This window comes from Rhineura floridana, chromosome 1 (genome assembly GCF_030035675.1).
Source record: "Rhineura floridana isolate rRhiFlo1 chromosome 1, rRhiFlo1.hap2, whole genome shotgun sequence".
NCBI lineage: Eukaryota > Metazoa > Chordata > Lepidosauria > Squamata > Rhineuridae > Rhineura > Rhineura floridana.
In genome coordinates, this window is record NC_084480.1 from 148,611,280 (window position 1) to 148,634,974 (window position 23,695).

The 23,695-nt window shown below is 43.2% G+C and overlaps 1 protein-coding gene across 6 annotated transcripts in view; it reads left to right on the forward strand.

Annotated features, from left to right (window-relative positions):
- Positions 1-23,695, forward strand: part of CASR (calcium sensing receptor) — a 94,411-nt gene that overhangs the window by 52,016 nt on the left and 18,700 nt on the right. For all 6 annotated transcript variants that reach the window (XM_061636533.1, XM_061636542.1, XM_061636552.1 and 3 more), the window contains one exon: positions 1,451-2,332. In XM_061636533.1, coding sequence (XP_061492517.1) covers positions 1,451-2,332 — 882 coding nt within the window. The remainder of the gene's footprint in view (positions 1-1,450; positions 2,333-23,695) is intronic.

The window sequence follows — 23,695 nt, forward strand, 5'->3', positions numbered from 1 at the left end:
CAATTTTTTTCAAATTGTAACACATACACACACATATAATTTCATTTGTTTTACTCTCCACCCTCTGGCCCTGGAAACATGCACAGGCAAAAACCATTTCTTCACTCATTAGTTTATTCAGTCACACACCATTTTCTGCCCCAGTATCTTGCATGTAGCTCAGAGTTTAGCCATGACTGACTGGAATAAAGGAGAGCCCTCATCAGCAGAGCAGTCCAGAAATTGACTGAACTGGACCATTTTTTAATACCAGTGTGAACAGTTACTAGGTGAGCAGAGTACTTTTCCAACAGCTGTGGTCTCTCAGCACTTCCAGCATGGGCTGTTTGGAACTGCTCATGTGCTTCTGAGGACTATTGAGCACTTCTGGAATGGCACAAGCCTTTTATATCTAAAGGAAATAATCCAACATGCAGACTCTATGCAATTGCTCCCCACCCCAACCGCAGCAGCAACAACATCTGTATTGGGACTGGTTCTTGTTCACAAATGACCTGGCATTAGGGATGAATAGTGAGGTGGCCAACTTTGCAGAGAACACCAAATTATTCAAGGTGGTAAAAACAAAAGTAGATTTTGAAGAACTGCAGAAGGACAATCTTAATCGTTATTATATATGATAATATATCTGAACTGGAAGTGACTAACCACAAAGGGGTCATGGGGAATAGCTCAATGAAATTGTCAACCTAGTGTGGGGCAGCTGCGAAAAAAGACAATTCCATGCTAAGGATCATTAGGAATTGGAATGAAAATAAAACTGCCAGTATAATAATGCATTTCTACATTATGGTGCAACCACACTCTGAATACTGTGTGCTGTTTTGGTTGCTGCATCTCAAAAAAGTCATTGTAGAGCTGAAAAGGTTGCAGAAAAGGGTAGGAATAACTTCCTTATGAGAAAAAACTATAATATATGGGGCCTTTAAACTTAGAAAAAGAGGTGAATAAGAGGGGAGCCTTAATATGCATTTATAAAATTATGTGTAGTGTGGAGAAAATGGATAGAGAGACATTTCTCTCTCTCTCTCATATAATACTAGGATCCAGGGACATCCATTGGAGGTGAACAGTAGAAGAATCAGGAAGACTATAGAGAAAGAACAGTAAAAGCACTTCTTCATAAAACACAGTGTTCTACATCAGGTGGTAGTCTCTCATCAGGTGGGGCAAGGCAATGTTCAGGTTCCAATATAGCAGGGGGGTGGACAACTGGCCTGCAGGTAGATGGAGCGCTAGACAAAGTCTGAGGTAAGTAGTTGGAACAACAAAAGAAAACAGCTTTTTAAAAAATGTAAATGATTGGGTTTGGGGCATCACTTTCCTCATGTCACCATAAGAACTCCAAGATAGCAAGAGCAAAGAAAACCTTTACAAATTGTTTTTGCTGGCTTGTTGGGGTTTTTCCCCTCAGTTTGCTTAACTGCTTCTTCACTGTCCCTTCTCACAGGTTAGCTATGCTTCATCCAGCCGTCTGCTGAGCAACAGGAATGAGTACAAATCTTTCCTACGCACCATCCCCAATGATGAACACCAGGCCACTGCCATGGCAGACATTGTCGAGTACTTCCGCTGGAATTGGGTGGGTACCATTGCAGCAGATGACAATTATGGCCGGCCAGGAATTGAAAAGTTCAGGGAAGAAACGGAGGAGAGAAACATCTGCATTGACTTCAGTGAGCTCATCGCCCAGTATTTACCTGAGGACCAGATCCAGCAGGTGGTGAAAGTCATTGAGAATTCCACAGCTAAGGTGATAGTTGTTTTCTCTAGCGGCCCAGATCTTGAACCCCTGATCAAAGAGATTGTCACACGTAACATCACTGGCAGGATTTGGCTGGCAAGTGAAGCGTGGGCCAGCTCTTCACTGATAGCTATGCCACAATTCTTTCACGTGATGGGTGGCACCATTGGATTCGCTCTGAAGGCAGGACAGATCCCTGGCTTTCGCGACTTTCTACAGAAGGTGAACCCAAAGAAATCGGTTAACAATGGATTTATCAAAGAGTTTTGGGAGGAGACGTTTAACTGCTACCTGGCAGATGGTAACAAAAATTATCCAGGCTCTGCTTCTTTTCAGAAGAGCCGTGAAGAAGGCACTGGAGCTGGAAATGGCACAACTGCCTTCCGCCCTCCATGTACAGGGCATGAAAACATCACCAGTGTGGAGACTCCATACATGGATTATACTCACCTGCGGATATCTTACAATGTATACTTGGCAGTATACTCCATTGCCCATGCGTTGCAGGATATATACACTTGCACTCCTGGGAAAGGGCTGTTCACCAATGGGTCATGCGCTGATATCAAGAAAGTTGAGGCTTGGCAGGTACGTTTTTCACTGTAGTATAGAATGTCTGTATGCTGTGTTTACCAGAGAGACACCAAATTGAATACTATCTTGAATGTTAAACATTATTCAGTGTTTTTAGCAAGAGCCTATCCGTGGCAATGATGGAGTGCTTGGATGATACATTCACCTCTAGACTCAGAGGCCCTCTCATGTAGGCAATGCTAGGCAACCCCATACCCCACCCATTTTTATTGGCAAAGGTCACGTGTGGACCCTTGCGGAACATACTGGTTGGCATACAGGAAAGGGAGTTAGCCTTTCTTCAGGGGTCAAGGCAGAGGGTACATACCAGGGAGCCCACATTTTGCCTGTGATGGCTGGTGGCTCCATGTCAGTGGGGCAGTGGAATCTGCTCCAGATTTTAGTTCAGCACCTTAGACTGCTCCTTGAAAGTTTGGACTAAAACCTGGAGTGGATTCCACTGCCCCACTGACATGGAACCACCAGTGGCCATTGCATTTTAAGTCAATTCTTTGATCCTTCCCCCTCTCTGCCACATTCCAGCCCTCTTCTGGACTGGATCATTTATTTCGTTATTCATTCATTTTTCCTCACCTTACTTTGTCATTCTGTTCTTCCTCTCTACTTATTCCTTCGGATTCTCTATTGAATGCCAAACTCTGGCTCTCCTCTTTTTTTTCCTTTTTGCCCTTCAAAAGCTCTCTTATTCCTTCGCTGTCTTCTCCCTGCTCCCTCAGGGTCCACAGAAGCTTTCTAAATGCCTTATTCAGCACTTTATGGCTAAAACTTTACAAGAAGGAATTCTTCAAAGAGAAAGTAAGTGTAATGTGGCAAATGAGGGCTGCCTCCTCAACACTGCCACATGGATGACTCAAGCTGCCCTGCCCCTCCCCGTACATTCCATTCTCTCCCCGTACGTTTCCATTCTTTTGAAAAAAGTAGTCGGTTTGGAGCACAGCAAGCTAAATGTGGGGTACTATGTGGCTTGTAGATACCAGATGTGCTCAAAAATCGTACCTATTTCTGAAAAATCCCCGTGTGTGCGGGAGGGGGGCACCTTTACTCTTTCTTTCAATCATTTGTCTCAATAATCTGTCTGTCTTTCATTTTTAATTTGTCTCAATACTTTTTCTTTCAGTAATTTGTTCTTTCTCTCTGGCTTTTCTATGGGTTGGTCTGAATATCTGCATCATGCTATATATTGCACTTTCCCCCCTTTATGTGGTGATCTGCACCTGAATTTTAGTGGCATGGTATTGTTATAGGATTGAGGGGATTGGTTTGGATGCCATCTTTGGGGCTCCTCCAAGGCTGTGGCTGTTGGAATCTGTAGTAGAAGGAACTGCTGAAGTGGTCAAACAAATCTCTTTGTTAAAGGCCCTAGCCAAGCCTGTTAAGCAGCCTTTTTACATGACAAAAGAGTTGGTTGTGTTGCCATAGAAACAACAGGCTAGTGATGCTTCCAGAAGGAAAGGGCAGCCCTTTCCCCCCTCACCTGGCTGAAGGCTGTGTCATCCTAGCTAAAAGAGAATGATAGGCCAGTGTTCATTCTTTGGCTAGTTTTGTCTGGAGCCGGGAAGATACAGAGGCTTGATTTGCTCTCTATGTTGAACCACCCTAGAGACCTAACAGGGGAGCAAGTAGAGTGTTAATGCTGCGAGCCTCTCCATCTCATGTTCAGCTTCCACATATGTGTATATAAAAATGTAAGCCCTCATGTTGTCACACTGTCATGATGTCACTGTGTGACGGTGGGGGCAGGACAAGTCGGCGAGCTATCTGGCAGCACAGCCAGATCTTCGGCAGCCTGTACAGGTGGCCAGGTGACAAGCCTGGGCGACAAGCCAGGCGACAAGAGGCTGCTGCAGCTTCCAGTTGGGTGGGGGATGAGAAGCTGGGTGGAAGGCTGCTGCTGTTGCTAGCAGCAGCAGCTCAGCTGTGCTGGCTTACTGGGCAGCTGAGGCCGGCCGGGCAAAGCCTTCCGGGTAAAGCCAACCAAGTAGGCAGGAAGGCGCGGGCGGGTGGGAATCTGACCACGGCAGCTGCAGCCTGGGCTATAGGCCAAGCGGGAGAGGCTGGTGGCAGCAGTAGCAGCTTGGCCACGCTGACTTATTGAGTGACTGAGGCTGGTTGCAAGAAGCTGGGCAAGGCCAGCTGGGCAGAAGAGGCCAGGTGGGAGGTCAGCAGTGCCAGCAGTAGAGGAAGAGACTGTGGCCCTCAGTGTTTGGGTGGGAGGCCAGACAGCAGCTAAGGCGATTGGTGGCGGGGGAGAGGGAAGAAGGAAAGGGAAGGGACCTCTGGAGATCCTTGGTGGGGGGGAAGGGAAGAAGGGAAGGAAGCTCTGGTGACCTGTGGGTGGGGGAGAGGACTGCATTGAATACCTGAGCATGGGACTATTGAAAGAAGTTGGCATTTCTGTTTCATATGGATTGGCTGCAAAGACACCAGAGGAAGCTTACAAAGTTGCAAAAGAAATTATACAGCCACGAGAGTGGCTTTATACCATAGCCATCGTGGATTTTTCACATTCCGCAATGTTAAATTGAAAATAGCTCCCATGCCATTCTGATGCTTCCCATAAGCTCATTTCAAAACAAAACCTTACAAAACTTATAGTCCTGAACTCAGAAACGCTTGCTTAACAACCCTCTCAATTTTCATGGCGATACACAAAACATTCAGAGAGAATCGAGAGTTCAAAGTCTAAAGAAAAAACCCCAGACCCCTATTGGACTTTTTTCTGTCAGAGTTCTCATAATCTGTTGAAATTCATTAAAAATCAGCCATGTTCACAGAGTACCTGTAATCCTATTACTGACCTTGCCCCATACTCTGACCTTCATCTTCTGCAGTTTAAAAGTTTAAAAAATGCCTCGCTGATTTTTAATTAATTTAAGAAATTTTACCTGGAACTCAATGATAACATTGGGCATGCTCAGTAAGAACCAACTGTCAATGTTCTAAAAGCCAGACTCCCAGCTGCTGGGCTTGGCTAATCAGGGGACCACACCCACACCAGACTTTTATTTCACTTGAGACAGGCATGGCTTCCCCCAAAGAATCCTGGGAAGTGTCGTTTGTGAAGGGTGCTGAGAGGAGATTCTTATTTCCCTGACAAAGCTCCAGTGGCCAGAGCGTTTTAACAGTCAGCCACTCTGACTAAAGCTCTGTGAGGGGAATAGAGCATCTCCTAGCAACTCTCAGCACCCTTCAGAACTTGGAAAAGTTACTTTTTTTAAACTACAACTGCCATCAGCCCCAGCCAGCATGGCCACTGGATTGGGCTGATGGGAGTTGTAGTTAGAGCTAGGAGCTGTTATAAAGATCTGTAAAACAGATTTAACAGTTGGGGAAGGTTGTTGTTTGACGTTTTGGTGTATATCTCGGGAACCAGACCACCTAGAAACTTAATTTTTTAAAAAATTGAAGCTGAGAGTCTGGAGATTAAGGGGTGCTAGCTGGAGAAACGGAGGGGCCCCCAAAAACCAGAGACTCCGGCCGAAAACCAGAGACCTGGTAACCCTAGGTAGCACAAGGATTTGCACTTGCACAACAGGATGTTTCCTTCTCTCTTCGCCCGCATGCATCCTGCACCCTCCCCAAATCTGCTCCAGAGGGTTGGGGAAACCCAGAAAACAGAGGGAGGAGAGATGGAGAATGTTTTGATGTGAAAGGAGAAAGGGACAATTTAAATCAGGAAAAGGACATGGGAGGAAGAGCAGATGGCCCAGAACAAAACAGTAACAAATGCACATTGAAAGCAGAAACGCTTGTTGCCTCATAGACGGACCTGCAGTGAAAGTCCTGTCTGGAGGGACCCTTTGCTCTTACTATATTTTTTTCTGTGGCTTTTGGTACTTGTCATGGTGCGTTTCTTTCAGGGCCGGCGCCAGGCATGACTGGGCCCTTGGGCACCAGCTTGTCCCGGGCGTGCAGCTCCTGCCTGTTCCACCTACCTCTCTCTTGTTTCCTGTTGCTGTACGTTCTCCATGCGCTGTGTACACAGGGCTGCCATCAACTAAGATGGCAGCGGAGGCTTCTCTAAGGGACTGATGTGTCCGCCACCATCTTGGTTGATGGCACACATGCACTGTACACTACGTACACGCACATGCCTGCCATCAACCAAGACAGCAGTAGGAGCATCAGCCCCTTAAAAAAGGCTCCGCTGCCGTCCCAGTTGATGGCAACCCTGCCTCAGAAGACAGGAGAAAGAAGTAGGTGAAGCGAGAGAACGGGGGGCGGCTTGAAAAGCTCCCTTCCTGCGATCCACGGCAGGGAGCCTGCAGCAGATCGCGGAAGGGGAGCGCTACTCCCCCACCCTAACGAGGGGCCCCTGTGGGCTGCGGGGCCCTTCGCCTGGGCCCAACCTGGCTGCCCTTTGGCACTGGCCCTTGTTTCTTTGATGCTTTTTTCTTTACTGGCATTGATATGACCATAGGAGCTTGCAACTATCTGGGAGTCTCCCATCAAGTCGTTCAGTACATACTTAGCAGGAAGATTCTGGAAGTCTGTGGTGGGTGGTTGTTTGTGATCTGCAGTTCTGCCTCATAAATGAGATATATATGAAATCAATGAATAGTGCAGTTTGGTGAAGCACCATCAGTACGCAGGTGACATTCAAGTCTCTCTTTCTCATCCACTTCAGGGCTAGTCTGTGTTACCTTTCTGCCACACTTGTGCTGAATTTCCATCTTTCCTTTTGGCGAACTTCTGGAAGAAATTCTGAACCCCTGCATGCCTTTGAAATCTCATATAATTAGCTAAAGAGCCCTTTCTTTGTGTTGGTTATGGAAGTGTGGTATGATGAGGGTGCATAGATGAAGTGTCAATGGCCATTTGACATAGAAAAGGTGAAGGAAAAAGTCCTGTCGTGGTTCTTTCTTGAATCACTTTTTCCTGTGCAGGATGGCTTTCAAAGGCTAGGGGCCTTTGATTAGTAGATATATAGGTGGGCTGTAATTAGAGATGTGAAGGCCCAGGGGGAAAAAACTGGAAAATTTGGAGAAAAAACCACACACATTTCCCCAATTTTCTCCATTTTTTTTTAGAAAAGAACAAAACAAAACCCTGGAAATTTGGGGGGGGGAATGGGGGGGTGTTTTTTCTGAATTTGCCCCAGTTTTTTCCAGACCTTCACATCTCTAGTTCTAACCTTGTCATGTAGTAATTTATTTTAGAGATTTCTACCCCATCCTTCAAAAAGGTCCCTAGGGCATCTTACAGATAATTAAAATGCAACTGGTTGGAGCCAAGAAAGTACAAGTGGAATTCTGCTCATGCAATAGACTTTTCTCACTCCTCCCCCCTGCAGTCCCTGTGCCCCCTCTGCAACAGCATGGGATGGGAGGCTGCAATAGCTTGGTCGGTGGGGGAACTAGCAGAATTCAGGCAGGGGCTGCCTTGCATAAGAGGAAGTGTCTTTCTGCTCCTGCAAGACACCTTTGGATCCATACAAAAACAACATACCAAATGCAACAAAACCTAAAAGAGAAGTGTAAAACATCTAAGTTGTGTGTGTGTGTGTGTTTATATCTTAATGGGCTTAGTTTTAGAGCGTGGTTATAAGGTTTTAAGAACTGGGGGCAGAACTTGCTTCCCCCCCCCTTTTTTTTTTAAATTATGCCTTTTAGATTGCTGAATCTGAGAAAAGTCCACTAAGCCTAGCATTCTGTTTCTATTCAAATACCTCTGGTACATTGCACTCGGGCATGAAAGTGATGGTCTGGCCATATTGTTTGACCATATTACCAGATACTCAGGAGATATTCTGCCTCTGAACGTGGGAGGTTCCATTTAGTTTAGGGCTAACAAACAGAGCTGGCACCAGACAGTAGCAGGTCCTCTGCAGTGGTGGTGCGTACTACCACTGCCACCAGGGGCTTAAATGTACTTATTTTTATCTGGAAGCCGCCTTGAGTTCCAGTTTGGAAAAAGGGCGGGGTATTAATAAATAAATAAATAAATAAATAAATAAATAAATAAATAAAAATAATAATAATAATAATAATAATAATAATAATAATAATAATAATAATAATAATAATAATAATAATAATAATAATAATAATAATAATAATAGACTTGGCCACATCAATGTGTTATTGACACCCCCCGCTGATATCTTGTATGATGGTAGGTTTGCATCCACAGTATGCTAACGTGCTGGTGTGGCTGGACCTGTTTAAACCCCTGGTGGTGGTGGTGGTGGTGGTGGTGGTGGTGGTGGTGGTGGAAGTCACTGCTGCCGCCTTCTTCAAGGGTCTGCACCAGCTGGCGGCAGGGGGGGTTGGCTCCCAATCTGCAATCTGCACTAGCATCTGGTTGCAGGATGCATGCTCCACGACCTGATGTTAGCGAGTATTGTAGCGCAGGAGCTACACCTGCCCAGCCCCAGCAGAAGGAATCCCCTCTCAGCCGCAGGGTTCCTCAGCCAGTGCCCAACCTGACTGCCTGCTGGCACTGGCTGGGCCTGCTAACAAGAACATAAGAGCCCTGCTCAATCAGAGCAAAGTCTGTCTCACCTAGTATTTTGTTGCAGTAATGCATTTGCATTAAATTGATACCCTACAAACTAATCAATCATATCTACCATGCTATTTGTACACTGGAAAACTAATACCCTCTACATTTTTCATGAAAAGAAGTCATTTTTAAATTTCTAAAAGAAAGTATAAGAGGCAACAAGTTCAATCCATTTGATCTTCTTCATGTATGAAAAGGAAGGTAACTAAATGACAAGCATGCTAGAAACCATGTTTTAGTGCATGTAAAACAACTTATTGGAACAATAAAAATCTTGCACCCTTAACTAGTGTTATGAATACAGGTTTCCTAGTAAAGCAACATCTTTCAAAAGTAGCTACTGTATTCTTATCCAAGGCTTTCTATGTGTTAAAACATAAACCATCTGTAAGCCAACTTAGACTAAAAGGCAATGTGGTTGTTACGTACCTTCAAGTTATTATGACTTATGGCCAGGGCTGTGGAGTCGGTACACCAAACCTTCGACTCCTACTCCTCTATTTTTCTACTGTCCGACTCTGACTCCGACTCCACCCAAAATTGCTTCCAACTCCACAGCCCTAGAACGGGCTGTAAATGCCTTTTTAAATTGGAAGCTCTCATAGGAGCATTTTTATCGCTGCCTGAATATGCGCTGATCTTGGCATCACAGCATTTGTCTTCATCTGGGTCCTGTGTCACACAAAATGTTTTCCATCTTGAGTTATGGTGAAATGCTCAACTACAGCTGACTTCATGGGAAGCTTCTTTGACATTTTAAATTTATATTTTTAAAAATTTGTCAATCAAAATTTATTTTGAAGCCGGAGTTGGAGTCGGTACATTTCTACCGATGTGAATTTGACTGAACACAAGAGAGAGCTCATCATCGAGCCTGCACTGTGGAAAGGATGCTGGGTGACTACCACCTATTGCAACCATGGGATGCCATCTAGTGAAGCTTTTTCAAGTGAAGGGGTTATTTGAAGCATTCTCTCTTCAGCACTTTGAGCACACAATCACTCTTGAAGCACCTCGACCTGGATGCTGCAGTTTTCCCGTTCTAATTGAGGGATATACCCAGAGCACTATCTACTCCTATCTTATAGGATAAATACTATATGTCTGCTCAATATTTGAAGGGGATTGGTCCCAGGATATCTGGAGGATCATATGTTCCCATACGATCCTACCCACTCACTTCATTCTATTTCAGATGCCTTGCTATGTGTCCTGCCACTCTTAGAGGCACAGTTGGCCTCTAAGAGATCAAAAGAGGCAGACTCCTCCACAGAATCGTTGTGGGTGGTGATACCGTGATACCGTGCCCCAGGAGGGACTTAATACTGGGAACGATCTATCGTCCCCCTGATCAAAATGCTCAGGGAGACCTTGAGATGAGATATGAAATTGAGGAAGCATCCAAACTAGGAAATGTGGTAGTAATGGGTGACTTCAACTACCCGGACATAGACTGGCTGCATATGTGTTCCAGTCATGACAAAGAAGCAAAGTTTCTAGAATTTCTAAATGACTATTCCCTAGATCAGTTGGTCATGGAACCGACCAGAGGGACGGCAACCCTGGACTTAATCCTCAGTGGGGACCGGGACCTGGTGCGAGATGTGAGTGTTGTTGAACCGATTGGGAGCAGTGACCACAGTGCTATTAAATTAAACATACATGTAACTGGCCAATTGCCAAGAAAATCCAACATGGTCACATTTGACTTCAAAAGAGGAAACTTCACAAAAATGAGGGGATTGGTAAAAAGAAAGCTGAAAAACAAAGTCCAGAGGATCACATCACTCAAAAATGCTTGGAAGTTGTTTAAAAACACTATATTAGAAGCTCAACTGGAGTGCATACCGCAGATCAGAAAAGGTACCGCCAGGGCCAAGAAGATGCCAGCATGGTTAACGAGCAAAGTCAAGGAAGCTCTTAGAGGCAAAAAGTCTTCCTTCAGAAAATGGAAGTCTTGTCCGAATGAAGAAAATAAAAAAGAACACAAACTCTGGCAAAAGAAATGCAAGAAGACAATAAGGGATGCTAAAAAAGAATTTGAGGAGCACATTGCTAAGAACATAAAAACCAACAACAAAAAATTCTATAAATACATTCAAAGCAGGAGACCATCTAGGGAGACAATTGGACCCTTGGATGATAAGGGAGTCAAAGGTGTACTAAAGAACGATAAGGAGATTGCAGAGAAGCTAAATGAATTCTTTGCATCTGTCTTCACAGTGGAAGATATAGGGCAGATCCCTGAACCTGAACTAACATTTGCAGGAAGGGATTCTGAGGAACTAAGACAAATAGTGGTAACGAGAGAGGAAGTTCTAAGCTTAATGGACAATATAAAAACTGACAAATCACCGGGCCCGGATGGCATCCACCCGAGAGTTCTCAAAGAACTCAAAGGTGAAATTGCTGATCTGCTAACTAAAATATGTAACTTGTCCCTCGGGTCCTCCTCCGTGCCTGAGGACTGGAAAGTGGCAAATGTAACGCCAATCTTCAAAAAGGGATCCAGAGGGGATCCCGGAAATTACAGGCCAGTTAGCTTAACTTCTGTCCCTGGAAAACTGGTAGAAAGTATTATTAAAGCTAGGTTAACTAAGCACATAGAAGAACAAGCCTTGCTGAAGCAGAGCCAGCATGGCTTCTGCAAGGGAAAGTCCTGTCTCAGTAACCTATTAGAATTCTTTGAGAGTGTCAACAAGCATATAGATAGAGGTGATCCAGTGGACATAGTGTCCTTAGACTTTCAAAAAGCGTTTGACAAGGTACCTCACCAAAGGCTTCTGAGGAAGCTTAGCAGTCATGGAATAAGAGGAGAGGTCCTCTTGTGGATAAGGAATTGGTTAAGAAGCAGAAAGCAGAGAGTAGGAATAAACGGACAGTTCTCCCAATGGAGGGCTGTAGAAAGTGGAGTCCCTCAGGGATCGGTATTGGGACCTGTACTTTTCAACTTGTTCATTAATGACCTAGAATTAGGAGTGAGCAGTGAAGTGGCCAAGTTTGCTGATGACACTAAATTGTTCAGGGTTGTTAAAACAAAAAGGGATTGCGAAGAGCTCCAAAAAGACCTCTCCAAACTGAGTGAATGGGCGGAAAAATGGCAAATGCAATTCAATATAAACAAGTGTAAAATTATGCATATTGGAGCAAAAAATCTTAATTTCATATATACGCTCATGGGGTCTGAACTGGCAGTGACCGACCAGGAGAGAGACCTCGTGGTTGTCGTGGACAGCACGATGAATATGTCGACCCAGTGTGCGGCAGCTGTGAAAAAGGCAAATTCCATGCTAGCGATAATTAGGAAAGGTATTGAAAATAAAACAGCCGATATCATAATGCCGTTGTATAAATCTATGGTGCGGCCGCATTTGGAATACTGTGTGCAGTTCTGGTCGCCTCATCTCAAAAAGGATATTCTAGAGTTGGAAAAGGTTCAGAAGAGGGCAACCAGAATGATCAAGGGGATGGAGCGACTCCCTTACGAGGAAAGGTTGCAGCATTTGGGGCTTTTTAGTTTAGAGAAAAGGCGGGTCAGAGGAGACATGATAGAAGTGTATAAAATTATGCATGGCATTGAGAAAGTGGATAGAGAAAAGTTCTTCTCCCTCTCTCATAATACTAGAACTCTTGGACATTCAAAGAAGCTGAATGTTGGAAGATTCAGGACAGACAAAAGGAAGTACTTCTTTACTCAGCGCATAGTTAAACTATGGAATTTGCTCCCACAAGATGCAGGAATGGCCACCAGCTTGGATGGCTTTAAAAGAAGATTAGACAAATTCATGGAGGACAGGGCTATCAATGGCTACTAGCCATGATGGCTGTGGTCTGCCACCCTAGTCAGAGGCAGCATGCTTCTGAAAACCAGTTGCCGGAAGCCTCAGGAGGGGAGAGTGTTCTTGCACTCGGGTCCTGCTTGCGGGCTTCCCCCAGGCACCTGGTTGGCCACTGTGAGAACAGGATGCTGGCCTAGATGGGCCACTGGCCTGATCCAGCAGGCTCTTCTTATGTTCTTATGTTCTTATGTAAGGCAGTGCCTTTTCTACTGCAGCATCCAGGTTGGGGACCTGCCTCAGAGTGGTTTTATTGGCTCCCTCTCCCCTTACCTTTAGGGGCACGTTTAAGACCTTTTCATTTCCTCTAGCTTTTAAATTGGTCTGCTGATCTTTATTGGCGCTCTTAACAAGGGCCTGATCTAGTCCAGCTTTCACATGCAGTGCTGTGTACATGCAGCTGCCCGTTCAACAGCCACTGCAGGAAAGACGAGTCTGGTAGCAGGAAGCTTGCACACATGAAGGAGGTCCTGCACAAAGATGTTACAAGGACACCAAAGGCTTCCAGATTTTGCCTTATATTTGTAAAAGGGAAGGAAATTGTGAGCCTTTTCAATTATTAGAATATGTTTTACTATGGCAGGAGAGGAATTTCATTAGGATTTTTTTCACATCAGGTGATGGTTGCCATATTGCCCGATTAGTCAGGTTTTACTTAGATTCTAGACATGCTCCCCATGCATGCCTAGACCATTAAGTGGCCCAGATTCCCAGCTTTCATTTAAAAAAAAAACAAGTTTCTAGCCCTTGTGGATCCAGAGATACAAGGCAAAATGTGGAGGCAGTTTTCTGCCCATTTGGTGAGAAATCAGCCTATTCCTGCCTTCCATTGTTCTTAGCCAATGGAGGGGCACCACAGCTGTCCTGAGAAAATCAAGAATTTTAGTTTGCCTTCCTGCTGCATACGCAGAATCTAGCTGTTTTGAAAACTGTGCATGCTCATTTGATCAACACATGCAGCTCCACCCCTTATCCATAGACTTGTTGAATCAGTAAGGAGAAGCAGCTTTCATCTCAATTGCCTTTGTGTCGCATGGTAAGTGGTGAATGCAATGGGAGGGTCTGCCTGCCCTCATAGATGATGGAATAAGGGGTATGAATCCACTCCCTCCCCTGAACAAATACAAGATATAAAATCAGACCTCTCTGTAGAAAAGGCTGAGGTATTAACATTTGCTTTTTTGACCTTGCCCCACCCTGTTAAATGGTGCTTACTCCCAAGTAAAGTTGCATTGAAATATAGCCTCACTCACCCTGTTGCCTGGCAAAGCCTCTTTAGCAACTCAGAAAAGGCTAAAAAGTATTTTTTGATAGATATCCCGCCTTAAGACTAATAGGAATGGAACAACTGCCCTGTATGATACTAGCACAGCTTGCCAGGTCTCTAGAATTTACTGTATTTTTTATTTTATTTTTTTTAAAAGAGCTGCCAGCACTCAGGTCTCCATCAAGTTCCAGCCTTTATCACAGAATGCTGTGTTTCCCCTCTCCCTGATCTGGTATGTGAAAATCAGTGTACTAAAGATACTTCTCCCATGCTCAGACACTACTTTCTTTAGATAAGATGATTGACTGAACTGATAGTACTGAAATCTTCATTTCTATCTGCGTTACTGAGTTGTAGTGGTGTGCTCATTTCACATTTCTTAATTGTTGGTACGGACAACCTCTCGGTCACAATACTGCTTTTAATTTATGCTTTGCTGGCTCTTTATTTTATGCTGGATTTTTATACTGCTACATTGACTTGTTTTGTGCTTGTTTCTATTTTGTGTTTTATTATGTTTTTTAATTGATTGTGTATTTTTATTATTTTTATTATGTTTGTAAGCTGCCCTGAGCTGTGTTTTTAACAGTGGAAGGGCAGGATATAAATCCATTTAATAAATCAGTATTCCATAGTGCTGGAAACTAGAGTCTAGGCATTTAGGGCTAAAAATAAAAGGATTTTTTTAACAGATTCCTCACGTTCTCCCCCAGTTTTTGGTGGTAATTACTAGGTACAAAAACAAAACAACTGAACAATGCAACCATTAACATGCTTGATTTGCATAATTAGCAGACAATTTGCATAATATGCAAAATAGCCTGACCAGATTTGTGAAACTGGAACATGGCAACCCTGCATCAGGTAGCAAAATATATGCAGACAGTCCTGTGTTTGTGTCTATCCCCATATAAATGACAAGTTCTCACTAAAATTCCTCCATGTGATTTTATATCAGAGTAGATGATTGTATGCAGAGAATAAGTGCCACTTTTGTTGTGGGAACTAGCTGTTTTGCTCCGATGTTGTATCAGTTCTGAGGAGTTTATACCAAATGGCTCTGCAACTCATCCATAAAATATTCACATTCAGAGGCTGGTAGTTTGACGCTGTGTCATTGGGTTCATCTAATGGGAGACTCCTAAGCTTCACAGCAACACTTATTTCAACACATTAGTCTCAATAAAACTATGGAACACTTCACATACTGACATTTGCCTTTCCATTAATCAACAGATGGATTTTAGCAGGTGATGTATTTTTTATAAAATAATTCAATATCCATTTTGTTTTCAGTCTCAGGATTAGCGTAGATGGGGCTGATATATTAGTTGGAGAGCCCATGGTTTGCGTGTAGAAGGTCCCAGGGTCCGTCCATCTTGCTCCAGCTGAAAGGGAACTCTGATAGTCAGGCTGGGAAAGGCACTTAAGGGGACAATTCTGGGGTAGAAGGGCCAATGGGCTGGCTTAATAGAAGAAACATTTGTATGTTTAGAAAGTTACCATACTTAGATATAGTGGCCTGGCATCTTCCTTGCTTCTATTTTCATTTTATTTTTAATTTGTATACCACTTTTGCCCATTATTGTACTCAAGGTGATATATGAATTATCTGCTACAAAAGATTGTGTCTTAGTTTGCTTAGCAATAAAGATAGGCAAGTTCTATATACAAGACACCAGAGAATTAGTTTTTACTTGTTTGCCCTGAGAATAATAAGAAAACATTACTCTGGAAAACAAAAACAATATAAGGAGTAGAAAATCTCAGAGGAAATTGCCATGATGAGTAAAGAATTCTCTAACTGGAACCACTGGGAAGTACTGTACAGCATATAAGTAATATATATTTTATAGTACTTTTATACTGTAAGTTGTGATGTTCCTATATTAATGTATATATGGTAAGTGTTGGTTGTTTAGAAGATACATGGTAAGTGGAGTGAAAGAGGAGGGGGAGTGAATGGGCAGTAGAATGCTAGATGATTGGCTGAGTGTTTAAAATGGCTGAACGTATAAAAGGAAGAGTGAGAGTGGAATCTGGGTGGTGGATGAGGTGAACTGAGTGGGTTGTTTGGTGGGTTTGAGAGAGTGGTTTACCAGGAGAGAGTGGAGAAGGAGGGGGGTGGAGTTCGGATTAGTATTGAGTAAAACCATATGCTTATGTGCCTTAAGAAGAAATCTTGTTAATCTTGTTAGCTTTGTTATCTTTAATAAATACTTAATTTGGTTTACCAAAGGCCTGATCCTTGGCTGGGGTTTCACAGACCAGAAGGGAGGGTAAGGTAATGACCAAGGCTGAAGGGAAACTGTAACAAATGGTGGCAGCGGTAAAGAGAATAACAATACCAGTATTCAGAGTCTCTGGGAATACTAGTATTAGGACGTGACTGGTGGTGCTGCCTAGCAGGGGGATCTGTTGAGATCTGTGCTAGAGCGGGGAGAGAAACAATAAAAAAAGGACAGTCCGGACTGGTGGAGTCCCTGGTGGTGCCTAGTGACAGGCAGTATCTCAATAATCTCTACCTTTTTCCCCAAGGCAGACAGCCGCTCTTCCCCCTCAATTTTTATCCTTGCAACAACCTGGTGACGCAAGTTAGACTGAGAGATAGTGGCTGGCGAAAGGTCACCCGGTGCATGTCATAGCTAAATGTGGATTTGAACTTGGAACTTCCAGTTCTAGTCTTGCTGTTGGCATATACACCCCCTGATCTTAAGTGCTGTGACATTTCACTAGCCCTCCCCAGACCCAACCCACTTTGCCTGAATTCCTTGCTTCCACTGACTCTTTTCCTTAGGCCTCATTCTTTACCTTCCTTCTTTCAGCTACCTCATTCACAATCCTTCTGCACCCTTTTTATGCCTCCTGGTCTCTGCATTCCCTGTTCTGTATATTCCTTCTCTGGAGCCTCTTCCCAGGCCTCAGGCTGCTTCATGCAGGCATAAGCTGGTCTGTAAACTATTTATAATTCGCTGAGGAATTCAACACTGAACAACAGTGACACCGTTTCGCTGTCACTAGTACAGTATAGATTAGTTTATCACTTGGAGGAAGAAAGGAGATCTATATGATTGACAACAAGATAGGAAGGATTGTTAATATAGGGCAGGTGTAGAGAAGCTTTGGCCGTCCAGATGTTGCTGAACTACAGATCCCATCAACCCCAGCAAGCCTGGCCAATAGCCATGGATGGTGGGAGTTGTAGTTCAGTAATGTCTGGAGGGCCAAAGGTTCTCCACACCTAATATAGGGAATGATTTGGGAAATTATACATGATGAACATGGTGACGTGTGGTGAAATGTGTCTTTAGGTTAGATGCACAGCAAAGGAAGAGTTAACTTTCTGTAGAGGGTATTACACACCCTAGGGGGAGCTAGACTGATTTAGTTACTGGAGTTAGTTAGTCAGTGTTGTGGTTGGAGGCTGATGAACACAGATGCGAAAGAAGAGTCCAGAGTTGTATGACGTACACAATAGGAACATGGAATGTGAGAAGATGAACCAGATGAATTGTCAAGCAAGAAATGGAACGCATCAACATTACAATACTTGGTGTAAGTGAATTAAAATGGATGGGAATGGGACATTTTCAATCAGGCAACGACAAAATATTTTATGCTGGAAATGAGAAATTAAGAAGATACGGGGTTGCTTTAATAGTGTGAAGTGACGTAGCAAAAGCAATTAAGAGCTATAACTCAAGGTCTGAGCGAATGATATCAATGACATTAAAGGGGACACCTATTAACATAACCATCATCCAAGTCTATGCTCCAATGGAAACACAGAAGAGGAGGAATTAGAGAGATTTTACGCAGAAGTGCAGGAAGAAATTGATCACACACCAAAATAAGATGTTCTGATTATCATGGAGGACTGGAATGCAAAAGCAGGGAACAGAGAAGAACTAGAAATTGTGGGGAAATGGGGCTTAGGAGATAGAAATGAATCAGGAGAAAGACTTATTGAATTCTGTAAAGCCAACAATTTGTTTCTTGCAAACACATTTTTTGAGCAACCGAAAAGACGACTGTACACATGGACATTACCAAATGGTCAATATAGGAATCAAATTGATTATATAATCGGTAGCAGAAGATGGAGAAGTTCCATACTTTCTGTGAAAACAAGACCAGGAGCAGACTGTGGTAGATAATGAACTGGTAATATCAAAAAATCAGAGTGAAGCTAAAGAAGAAGAACAAAGCAATTATAATGCCAAAACACAATTTAAATAACATCCCAGAAGAATTTAAAGATCAAATAAGGAACAGATTTGAGGCTTTAAACTTAGTTGACAGAGAACCAGAAGAACTGTGGATTGAAGTCAGATATATTATCAGGGAAGAATGCAAAAAGACAATACCTCTAGTTAAAAAAAGAGAAAGATCTCAAGGGATGACTGACAAAACTCTTAAAATGGTTAAAGAAAGAAGGAAAGCAACAGCAAAAGGAGTCAGAAACACGTCCAGAACCCTAAATGCAACAATACAGCGACTAGTATGTAGGGACAAAGAGAACTATTACAATAGTTATTGTATAGAAATAGAAGAGGACAACAAAAAAGGTAGAACAAGAGCCCTATTCCAAAAGATTAGAGAATATAAAGGGAAATTTAAACCAAGAGTAGGGGTGTTGAATAATCAATAGGGGAACACACTCACTGACCAAGATAAAATAAAAGGAAGATGGAAGCAATACACTGAAGAACTATATAAATGAGATGCAAGGATGACAGATTCATTCACAGAGGAACCATATGATGAAGAACCAGAAATGTTAGAATGTGAGGTAAAAGCTGCTCTTAAAATACTGGGACAAAACAAATCACCAGGAACAGATGGCATACCAATAGAGTGCTACAAGTTACTGAGACTGAATCTGTCCAAAGTTTGACAAAAATATGTCAACAAATATGGAAAGCTAAACAATGGCCCACAGACTGGAAGCGTTCAATATATATCCCACTTCCAAAGAAAGGGGATCCCAGGGAATGCAGTATTATTGAACTATTGCCTTAATATCCAATGCAGGTAAAGTAATGCTCAAGATTCCACAACAAAGGCTCTTACCATATATGGAGCAAGGAATGCAAGATGTCCAAGCGGGATTTAGAAAAGAAAGAGGTACCAGAGATCATATTGCAAACATATGTTGGATAATGGAATGGACCAAGGAATTTCAGAAGAAAATCACCATGTGCTTTTTAGATTACAGCAAAGCCTTTGATCATGTATATGTTGTACACCGCCCAGGGAGCCATTGGTTATGGGCGGTCTATAAATGAAACTAAATAAATAAATAAATAAATAAATAAATAAAATGAAAAACTATGGGGTGCCACAGCATCTGATTGTCCTGATGCGCAACCTGTACTCTGGACAAGAGGCTACTGTAAGGACAGAATATGGAGAAACCGATTGGTTCCCAGTCGGAAAGAGTGTGAGACAGAGGTGTATTTTATCACCTTATTTGTTTAATCTGTACGGAGAACATATCATACGGAAAGATGAAGGAGGTGTGAAAACCGGAGGGAGAAATATCAATAATTTAAGATATGCGGAGGATACCATACTACTAGCAGAAACCAGTAATGATTTGAAACAAATGCTGATGAAAGTTAAAGAGGAAAGCACAAAAGCAGGACTACAGCTGAACGTCAAGAAGACAAGTAATGACAACAGAAGATTTATGTAACTTTAAAGTTGACAATGAGGACATTGAACTTGTCAAGGATCAATACCTCAGCACAGTCATTAACCAAAATGGAGAGAATACTCAAGAAATCAGAAGAAAGCTATGACTGGAGAGAGCAGCTATGAGAGAACTAGAAAAGGTCCTCAAAGGCGAAGATGTATCACTGAACACTAAAGTCAGGATCATTCAGACCATGGTATTCCTGATCTCTATGTATGGATGAAAGTTGGACAGTGAAGAAAGCGAATAGGAGAAAAATCAACTCCTTTGAAATGTGGTGTTGGAGGAGAGCTTTGTGGACCGCAAAAAAGACAAATAATTGGGCTAACACATATTAAACCAGAACTATCACTAGAAGCTAAAATGATGAAACTGAGGTTATCCTACTTTGGACACATAATAAGAAGACATGATTCACTAGAAAAGACAATAATGCTTGAAAAAACAGTAGAAAAAGAGGAAGACCAAACAAGAGAGATTGATTCCATAAAGGAAGTCACAGGCCTGAATTTACAATCCACTTGAAGGCACATGACAACAACAGTGAAGCTGTTGGGAGTGGTCATTAGAAGGTTTGGAAAGAGACTTCATCAGCATGCTGATGACATTCAGCTCCATTTCTGTTACATCTGAGTCAGGAGTGACTGTGCAAGACCTGGACCACTGTCTGAATACAGTGGTGGGCTGGATCAATGTCAGTAAGCTGAAGCTGAAACCTTATAAGACAGAGGCCCAGTCGGTGAGCAGTTCCTATGTTTGGGAACTGGGTAGTTTGCTTGTTCTGGATGGGGTTACTTTCCTTCTTAAGGAACAGGTATGTAATCTGGGGCTGCTGCTTCATACTAATAGCTGCTGGAGGCCCAAGTAATCTCTGGCTAAGAGCACCTTTTACTAGCTTCAGCTGGTATGTCCACTACAACTGTTCCTGGAGAGGGATAGTTTAGCCACAGTGACCTATGCATTGGTAACCTCAAAATTGGACTACTGTAATGTACTCTATGCAGGGCCACTCAAGGTTGGTATGGAAGCTGCAACCTGTGCTGAATGCCATGGCTAGGTTGCTACATGGAGCATCCTATCATGTGCATGCAACATCTGTGTTAAAAGAACTGCTCTGACTCGCAATTTGCTATTGAGCCAAGTTAAAGGTTCTGTTATTTCCTTATAAAGCCCTGAACAATTCAAGACCAGAATACCTGAGAGAATGCTTCCCTTCCTCCACCACTTAAAGACCCACACTAAGATCTTCAGATTGTGACTCTGCTGTGACCTGCAGAACTTCATCTTGTTAAGGCATGGAAGAGGGCCTTTGTGAAATGCTTTCCCCTCTGTGATACAGCAAGCATTAATCATAATGTGCTTTTGCCTCTGTTAAGAACATTTTATTTGCTCAGATGGTCCTGACCATCAATATCAGTTCTAACTACTACAGTCCACAATATTTGCAATAGTTTACTGAGTTGTTTTTATTGTCGTTGTAAACCACCTTGGAATTATCTATTTATGAAAGGTAGTATAAAAATGTTTTTTTTAATAAATAAAATTAAAATGCTGCCAATATAGTATTTCTGCAGATAAAGCAAACACAGTCGTATTCCTAGTAGAGGGCCGTTTGTAAACATTTGTGTGGCCTTTTTAGGAATAGTGTATAGAAGGATAACAGGATGCACTATTCCTAGGAAGGCTCAGATGTGTTTGAATCTTATAAAGGTGTATCTTTCATTACTTCAGTTTTAGCAGTTCTTTTTTGTGGGGAGGAAGATAACTGCAATCTGACCCCCCCCCCAAAGAAGGAACCGCTAAAACTGAAGGAACAAAAGATACACCTTTGTATAATTCCAAGAGTTTGGTTCATTTAGATTGGAGAAAATATATATAGCTGCAACCAACAACTATTACAGTGCCACAGGAGAAAGCATTTCAAGGAGAAGAAATAGCTGTAAACGATCATTTATAAAGTGGCCACTAATATATTTATTGCAGAAATCAGAAACCTTCTATAACTGTGTGGAGAAGGAAGCTCGTGATAAGACTGTGTCATCAAAAACTTTCTATCAAACAAATTCTAGAGTCTCCCTAGAACAATTGTCGAAGGAAATGTCTAATTCATGTCTAAATACAGGACCTGAGCCAAATGTTTTCAGCACTTATGAAGGATACTGTGTGGTTCTTCTAAGCTTCTTCAGTTGTCCCATTGAGGTCAGATAGGGATAAGGCCCAGTTATTAAGTTCTTGGTGTGCTTTTTCCCATTAGTAGCTTTGCATGATTGAAACTCTTATATAGTATTTGTCAGGGCTGGGGGAACTGTGACCTTCCAAAGGTTGTTAGACTCCAACTCCCATCAACCCCAACAAGCATGGCTGGGGGCTATGGGTTAACAACATCTGGAAAGTCACAGGTTCCCTACCCCTATTTTTAAGGGCGGTATTCAATGCTAGTCCTACCCTGAGTCCTTTCATTCAGGGTTCCGGCCACTCCATTCCATCCACCTCCTCCCCACCAATTCTCAGTCAGCATTCTGTGCCCGCTGAGTGTTCAGTCCTCATTGATCTTTTTTGGGTTTCCCCCCTCCATTTGGTATTCCTTCATTTGGTTTGGTTGTTGTTGTGGGGGAGGGGTGGACTCACTTGTGTGCAATAAATTCATTCGTTTCTCCATTGATGTCTGTGGACCATCCCGGGAAACATGGAGGGGCAGGATTGGAGCTTGAGATTGGTAGACAAACGGTCAAGGAATACCTAATCACTTTGAACAAGTTCAAATTGGCAGAGCCCGATAAACTGCATCCTAGAGTATTGAAGGAACTGGCTGAAGAACTCTCAGAACTGCTATCTATTATCTTTGCAAAATCGTGGAGCACTGGTCAAGTACTGGATGACTGGAGGAGAGCTAATGTTGTCCCTCTCTTCAAAAAGGAAGAACCAGGGAACTAAAGACCAGTCAGCCTAACATCAATGCCTGCAAAAACTCTGGAGCAGATTATAAGGCAGTCAATCTGTAAGCAACTTGAAAACAATACAGTGATTACTAGGAGCCAACATGGATTTATGAAGAACAAATCCTGCGAAACTAATCTTATCTCATTTTTTGATCGGATAACCTCCCTTGTAGACTGTGGGAATGCTGTGGACATAATATATCTTGACTTCAGCAAAGCTTTTGACAAAGTGCCCCATGATATTCTGATTAGCAAGCTAGCTGTCGGAAGGCAGAGCTGGGGTCCCAATCCCGGGGAGCTGGATCCCGGAGAGTTGGGAGAAGAGTATTCGGATGGATGGCAGAGGGAAGGGGGAGGAACTTCCCCCCTTTGGAGCGAAGACGAAACAGAGGAACTGCCAGTGATAAGGTCGCTTAGCAACGGGGAGCCTGAGCCCTCCCTGGACATTCTCACGCCTCCCCCTCTTTCAGGCTCAGAGCAAGAGGGGAAAGAGGGAGGGCTGCTCACAGCCGAAAAGCGGGGAGGCAGTTTACCATCAGTCCCTCCCCTATCCCCCATCCTGGAATCGGAAACTTCAGAAGAGGAGGGGGTGATGCTTCCCTCCTCACCGCGCACATGCAGACAGCTGAAAAGACAGGAGAGAAGGGGGGGAAGGCAGGCAGTACCTGAGGGGCAGTTAAGGAGGAGCGAAAGATTGCGCGCCCGTTTGGCCCCTTCTTAAAGAACAGGCGGGAAGAAGTCCCTTGCTCTGTCAACTTTCTCCCAATGCCGCAGGACCTGTATCCCTGTATTGCTTCATGAGAAAACGCAGTCTTTGTTTGGACATTACCCTAATAAAACACGAATTAACTACAGCCGTTGGTCTGGTTCCTGAGTCACATCCTGGGCCTGACACTAGCTAAATATGGGCTGGATGGAACAACTATCAGGTGGATCCACAGTTGGCTCCAGAATAGTACTCAAAGAGTGCTTATCAATGGTTCCTTCTCAAACTGGGTGGAAGTAACGAGTGGGGTACCAGAGGGCTAGTCCTGGGCCCAGTGCTCTTGGATGAAGAGGTACAGAGCATCTTATCAAATTTGTAGATGATACAAAATTGGGGGGCACAGCTAA